The 7322-nt window shown below is 43.3% G+C and overlaps 1 protein-coding gene across 1 annotated transcript; it reads left to right on the top strand.

The window, feature by feature from the left end:
• Positions 1 to 2952: 2952 nt before the first annotated feature.
• On the top strand, positions 2953 to 7223 carry LOC121568699 (actin, non-muscle 6.2-like). Its single transcript, XM_041879094.2, has 6 exons — positions 2953 to 3074; positions 3601 to 3727; positions 4857 to 5096; positions 5356 to 5794; positions 6361 to 6542; positions 6752 to 7223. The coding sequence occupies exons 2-6, from the start codon at positions 3602 to 3604 to the stop codon at positions 6833 to 6835; spliced, it is 1071 nt and encodes a 356-aa protein (XP_041735028.2). The 5' UTR covers positions 2953 to 3074; position 3601; the 3' UTR covers positions 6836 to 7223.
• The last annotated feature ends 99 nt before the right edge of the window (positions 7224 to 7322 follow it).

Genomic DNA, 7322 nt, shown 5'->3' with positions numbered 1-7322 from the left:
ACTTCCCAAATACAGGTGTGCCAAGCTTGTAGCATCATACCCAAGAAGACTTGAGGCTGTAATCGCTGCCAAAGGTGCTTCAACAAAGTACATAGTAAAGGGTCTGAATACTTATGTAAATGTCATATTTCCGTGTTTTTTTTTTCATTTTTTGCAAAAATGTCTGAAAACCAGATTTTTCTTTATAATAATATAATAATATAATATGCCATTTAGAATAAGGCTGTAATGTAACAAAAAGTCAAGCGGCCTGAATACTTTCCGAATGCACTGTATAAGTTACCAGACCCGGAGTCAGGGATGGTTAACACTGGAGATCCCTTCAATCTCCATGGAGTTAAGTAAATCTGCTTTTAGTTTTTTTGCGCCTCTCATGTGGAATGACCTCCAAAAGTCCTTATTAAAGTTGGTGAAGTTGGTGCCTCTAGGGCAATTCAGGTGGATGTTAGAGGGCCTTCTTACTGTAGAATGTGTTTGTTTCATATGATTGTGTTTTGCTTTTCGTGTTTTGTGTTTGCTTTTCATGTATTGTGTAGTTGATGTGTATATAGATATGTATAGCGTAATTGTTGTTTATTGATGTGTTCATGCAGGGCTCATCTCCGAAAGTGACTGTGGTCTCAGCATGACTTAAATAAAGGTTAAATCAAATTTAATACAATTTCACTGGTAAAATACAGTTTATTTGTAGGCCTATAGAGAAGTACATTTGTACGAGTTTAGAATTCTAAGCAGGTTGAGCAGTTTACTACCCCTGTTAGCAGTGGCGTGTATTCATGGTTGCCAAGGGAAACCAGGTTTCCCCACAACATTTACCAAGAAAAAAAGAAAAAAAGATAAAATAATTAATTTTTTGTCTCACTGTGTTTCATAATTTTCCTTCAATTCGCAAGAGGCTGAATGTATCTCACCGGAGAAAGCATCCGAGCAAGCGAAACAGCGCCCCTCTGTCTCTGTATGTGTAGCCCATCTATCCGATGCTGTCTGGTCAAAAAGAGTATGACATTGTTGCCACCCATAGCTTTGAATGCAAGGGAAGCCAGCAAGCATTTGGCCTCCCTTGATAAAAAAAGTATTATATAATAGCCAATCAGCAATGACCTATACTGGGTGAGCTCAACTGTTAATGATCCTGGCACACCAAATAAAAGGGAAGCCAGATTGGATTTGGCTTCACACCAATCACATCACATCAAAGCAAAACGTCATTGACAGAAAAACCCTGAATTGTTGCATCTCGTTGTGTTGGTGTCCTCTGGTGGCTAGCTAGCTAGCTAAAATTGTCCCTTTCCTAAATTAGCCATGGATGGAGATAGGGATTTGGACTTGTGGTTTTACTTCATTCTCCATACTGGCCAATGATTATAACGGAAATGCTGATCCAACCATAAATTCATACATTGTGCCCTGGCCTGAGAGGATGGAAGTTCAATATGTAGCTAGATGTAGTAGGCTAATGTTAAGTAGCTGGCTCATCGTTGCCCATGAAAGGAAGTCAGGCCAGCGAAAAAGCATTTTAGCCATGTTGCCTAGGACAACCAAAAATTAAAGCGTGTACTGTACTGTATGACAGAGTCATAGACCGTTTCGTCAACATGAAAGACAGGAGGATGGCATTGGCGTTTCTCAACAAGTAGGGTGAGTCAACATGTTTTTTTTTTCTACTTGCAAGAACACACACACAGAAATCAGAACCATGGACAGCCAGGTCATATTTAGCTTACATTGATTGGACTTAATAGTTTTTGGTATCTTTTAGTTGTCACTGTATTAGACTAAGCAGAGGTGATTTGATGATGTTGAAATGTTAAAGTTTAAATATTGCTGAACTAGTGGAGGCAGCTTCTGTTATAATTTGCAACTTGCAGTAACTCTCCATGGTTCTAAATCAATAGTTTTTTTGTAGTCCAAAAATGTCGGAAACATTAACTTGCTTGACCATGATGTAGGTCATGTAACTGTTTGTTACACGAAATATGCTTTGTGGACTTTACCAGGCAGATGTTGCTCTCCGGTTTTGTGATGAAACAAAGGTGTGATTGAATTTATTCTGCCACTGTGTCTTCTTATTGTCTCGGCCTTAGGCCTATATATCATGGTGGCAAGGCATATGAACTAACAGGTTATAGAGCAATCATCACAACACATAGGTCATAATATGGCTTTTCTTCTGGCTTAGCTTCCCCAGTGATTTTACTCATGCACCACTACTACCTGTTAGCCAATTATAGCCCTACAGACAAGTACAGGCCTCTCACACCTTAACGTTTTTTTTAGACAAGAATTCCCTCTTAGCCCTCTGTTATGTTTGGTATTTTGACCAATCAGATCCGAACAGGGCTTCATGTGTATACTACGCGCTTTGAGTTTGCACTTTTGGGAGTATCCCAATGATTCCATTGTAAAGTACTGAATGATGAAGCACAGGTCACGTATTTGACATGGGTTAATATGTATTTGATCAATGTCTACAGACTATGAAGGGTAGCATAGCACTATGCAACGCTCTGGTCCAGGGCGCGCAGATCTAATGCAATGCATTATGAACATTATGAAGACATGTTCATACATTACGAGGTGATCGCGCACATAGAGGTATTATATCTGGTCGCGCACTATAGGCTACTTTTGTCTCACTGCAAAATGAGCGCACCAGTCCTCTTTTCCCATTTTATTTTCCACAATGTTTATGGTGCGTCCTCTCTCTGCTAACACATTCCACAACGTCTATTACATTTCCAAATTCTACTGAATTTAAATTACCCAAAACCTGTAGGCTAACCCAATGTACCTGTTCCCTTCCAGTAAATTCAGTCTCTTTAATGTCGTCTACCCTGTGAATGACATTACGATGGTCGGTCACTCCACCGTAAAACACGTTCCAATCCAATCCGGTGTCTTTTTCTGAAAACTATGCCCATATTTGGTGTGAGCAGGTGAACGCGAAGGCGGAGGATGATGCACGGTTGTGGAGAAAAGGAGGTAGCCTCCTGCTGAAACGTGGATGCCGCGCACACCTTGCTGAAAACATAATTATTGCCGGATTCTTGAAGAGAAAACATCCTAACTGACAGGTAAGCAAACGCCATTCTTCCAACGTTTGGGAAAGCCAATCTGAAATGGTGACGCCTTTTTAGTCGAGTTTTATCATTAAATGTGTTACTATTCTAGCAATGGTTAAAATCACTTGATTTGAAAAACCGCTTTGCTTGGATTTGTCTGTGAATACGCGGTTGAGCTGTTGGAATCAGAGCAATATATTGAGAGAGAATTAATGACTGGTTGGAATTATTTTTACTTTGTTCCAAATTATCATATTTGGTTCAATTCTACTGTTTTACAGGGTCTGTTAGTAGACTAGTGCTCTTAAACAGTTACTACTGTGGTTAAACATTTTAACTAATGAATTGTTTCGAATTCAAGTTGGCAATGGTCCTATGTATACACTTACTAATGACGACTTCCTAATTTGTAAAATATAAATAATACTGTAGTTGGTGGTATGTATTGAAGGTATAACCTACACCAGGCAATTTTAATATGTATGGCTTTGTTCCTGCTTTTTAGGCCTTGATTCACTAATCCTCAATTGTTTTGCAGAATGGCTGAAGACGATATTGCTGCATTGGTGGTCGACAATGGTTCAGGCATGGGCAAGGCTGGTTTCGCAGGGGATGACGCTCCGCGTGCTGTCTTCCCCTCCATTGTTGGAAGACCCAGACATCAGGTTGGAACCATACTGGTCTCTTGGATATCTCTGATTCACTTGATATAGGCTATATAGTGTATATATACGAAAGTATGTGGACACTCCTTCAAATTAGTAGATTCTGCTATTTCAGCCACACCGGTTGCTGACTGGTGTATAAAATCCATAGACTAACATTGGCAGTAGAATGGCCTTACTGAGGAGCTCAGTGACTTTCAACGTGGCACCATCATAGGATGTCACCTTAACAACAAGACCGTTGGTCAAATTTCTGCGCTGCTAGAGCTGCCCCTGTCAACTGTAAGTGCTGTTATTGTGAAGTGGAAACGTCTAGGCGCAACAACGACTCAGCCGCGAAGCGGTAGGCCACACAAGCTCACAGAATGGGACTGCAGAGTGCTGTCCTCGGTTGCAACACTCACTACCGAGTTCCAAACTGCATCTGGAAGCAACGTCCGCACAAGAACTGTTTGTCGGGAGCTTCATGAAATGGGTTTCCATGGCCGAGCAGCCGCACACAAGCCTAAGATCCTTATACGCAATACCATGCGTTGGCTGGAGTGGTGTAAAGCTAGCCGCCATTGGACTCTGGGGCAGTGGAAACGCGTTCTCTGGAGTGATGAATCATGCTTCACCATCTTGCAATCCGACGGCTGAATCTAGGTTTGGTGGATGCCAGGAGAACGCTACCTGCCCGACTGCATAGTGCCAACTATAAAGTTTGGAGGAATAATTGTCTGGGGCTGTTTTTCATGGTTCGGGCTAGGCCCCTTAGTTCCAGTGAAGGGAAATCTTAACGCTACAGCATACAATGACATTTTAGACAATTCTGTGCTTCCATCTTTGTGGCAACAGTTTGGGGAAGGCCCTTCCCTGTTTCAGCATGACAATGCCCCGGTGCACAAAGCGAGGTCCACCCAAAAATTGCCTCATTAAAAAAGAAAGTGACCTCTCCCCAAACCCATTAACAAAAGCATAATTGTTGGTAGCCTAAAACTAAAGATTGTGGTTTCATGAGGTGATGTGTATGTGAAAGATGCAGGCAACTCTCAAGCCAACATTTCATGGAAACAACTTCTATAGTGTATCGTAACTTGAGTTTATGCGTAGTGCAGGGACAAAGTGTAACGGTAGTGTCTTTCCCCAGGGTGTGATGGTGGGCATGGGACAGAAGGACAGCTACGTGGGAGATGAGGCCCAGAGCAAGCGAGGCATCCTGACTCTGAAGTACCCCATCGAGCACGGCATTGTTACCAACTGGGATGACATGGAGAAGATCTGGCATCACACCTTCTACAATGAGCTGCGTGTGGCCCCCGAAGAGCATCCCGTCCTGCTCACGGAGGCCCCCCTCAACCCCAAAGCCAACAGGGAGAAGATGACCCAGGTAATGGGGGGTGGAGCAGGACGGGATGCTCTAAAACACTGTGGCAGTAGTAAATAAACCCAGCCATTTTATTTACTGCATAATGTGAAGAAACTCCTCATCCACTACCAGAATGTAGAGCAGTAGATATCAGGGTTACTCTGTTCACCTTGCCTGAGGGTAGGTATCGATTAGTGGTGGGCCTCATATTCCTAGCAGTACTTGTAGGTGTTAAAAAACGTTTTGTAGTCCTAATTCCCACCTTCTCTTATTCTACCAGATCATGTTTGAGACCTTCAACAGCCCCGCCATGTATGTAGGTATCCAGGCTGTGCTATCTTTGTACGCATCTGGCCGCACCACAGGAATTGTGATGGATTCCGGGGATGGCGTCAGCCACACGGTGCCCATCTACGAGGGCTACGCTCTTCCCCATGCCATTCTACGTCTGGACCTGGCCGGACGCGACCTCACGGACTACCTCATGAAGATCCTGACTGAGCGTGGCTACAGCTTCACCACCACGGCCGAGAGGGAGATTGTGCGCGACATCAAGGAGAAGCTGTCCTACGTGGCACTGGACTTCGAGCAGGAGATGCAGACCTGTGCCTCCAGTTCCACTCTGGAGAAGAGCTACGAGCTACCTGATGGACAGATCATCACTATCGGCAACGAGCGCTTCCGGTGCCCTGAGACCATGTTCCAGCCGTCCTTCATTGGTGAGATGTTTTTCTTTGTATTAAAGAGGAATTTTAGCTAAACATTTTCTTGTTAAAAGCCATTTGTCTATGGTTGGTGACTATAGTAATTCTGGTCCTGAACTCCACATGGTGGTGAAAATGTGATAGTTTGGGGCTTTGTCATAAATGTTTCTATCCACTACTAAAACGGAGGCTCTGAAAATGGTGATGTTTCTCTTGGTAGAGGTGACATTCAAGACGCACCCTCTTTTTTTTGTTTTGTTTTTTGTTTTAAATATTTTTGTATATATTGATATGAATATTCATAAGCACTAAACACCCAACTTTTTGAAAATCAGCGGACATAGGCTGCATTCAGCCACTGGAGTCGCTCTTTAGCGCATGTACAAGTGCTCGTCTAGACAATGTTACGCCGCTTAGTGACAGTCATTCACCACTACACGAGCCATGTTCACAATGTTCCTATGGGGCTTTCCGTGAGAAGCATGACAGTTGAGTGTTCACTGTCCTCATAAGACCCATACTCGTAGGCCTATTCATTTCTGTTCCTAGGGCTGCCATCGACATGTACATTTCTTTTGTAGGAATGGAAAGCGCTGGAGTGCACGAGACCACCTACAACTCCATCATGAAGTGTGATGTGGACATCAGGAAAGACCTGTATGCCAACACTGTCCTCTCTGGTGGAACCACCATGTTCCCTGGCATCGCCGATAGAATGCAGAAGGAGATCAGCGCCTTGGCACCCCCTACTATGAAGATTAAGGTGGGCATTCATGTGTGATTCTGTGAATTTCAGCCCATGAGCATTGTGGCATCTTTCAACTAGCCCTATCCCCGCAGTCTCTTTTTGGCTTCCAAAATACTTGCATAACAAGCTATCAGAAATCACATTAATGTATTCTGCACTAAAACAACTTTAGATGACCTCCCTGTTTTGTGCCTAATAAATATATTTAAATCTGTCGTCTCCAGATCATCGCCCCTCCAGAGCGTAAATACTCTGTATGGATCGGCGGCTCCATCCTGGCCTCTCTCTCCACCTTCCAGCAGATGTGAATCTCCAAGCAGGAATACGACGAGTCCGGCCCTTCCATCGTCCACCGCAAATGTTTCTAAAGCCTTGACTCTTAACCTCAGTGTTACACTCCTTTCAGGGAATCTGTTTGTCCAGAAGCAAGCACCTTGCCCCTATCCCCTAAGCATTTGTGTGGATCTAAAATGATCAGATGCTAATTCCACCTATCCTAATCGGAGCATGGTGGAGCTACAGCCATATTGTTTCAGTTCTACATAGTGTCCTGGGGGGGTGGTGACAGGGTGGTTTCTGGGTAGGTACAGTGTTTGGGTTGTCATTCTGCCTTGTTTTGTATTTGTTACTGTAAGTCTTGCAGTACCATGTAACGGCTGCTCCTGGGCCATTCAATAAATGTTCACAGTAACGTGATACTCTGTAGTCTCTTTATCTGCAACATTAAGGCTTTTCATATGTTCAAAATGCATTTGTCACTTTTTGTTTTGATTTACTGATAATTTCAGGTAAAGA

This window comes from Coregonus clupeaformis, unplaced genomic scaffold (genome assembly GCF_020615455.1).
Source record: "Coregonus clupeaformis isolate EN_2021a unplaced genomic scaffold, ASM2061545v1 scaf0164, whole genome shotgun sequence".
NCBI lineage: Eukaryota > Metazoa > Chordata > Actinopteri > Salmoniformes > Salmonidae > Coregonus > Coregonus clupeaformis.
This window is presented reverse-complemented; position numbering and strand designations above follow the sequence as displayed.

What these genes read in the sequence shown, in the direction of transcription:
- LOC121568699 (XM_041879094.2), top strand. Translation starts at nt 3,602, where the DNA reads ATGGCTGAAGACGATATTGCTGCATTGGTGGTCGACAATGGTTCAGGC. An exon ending in GTTCCAGCCGTCCTTCATTG is followed by an intron (nt 5,795 to 6,360) that starts GTGAGATGTTTT and finishes TTTCTTTTGTAG; the next exon opens with GAATGGAAAGCGCTGGAGTG. An exon ending in CCCCTACTATGAAGATTAAG is followed by an intron (nt 6,543 to 6,751) that starts GTGGGCATTCAT and finishes TGTCGTCTCCAG; the next exon opens with ATCATCGCCCCTCCAGAGCG.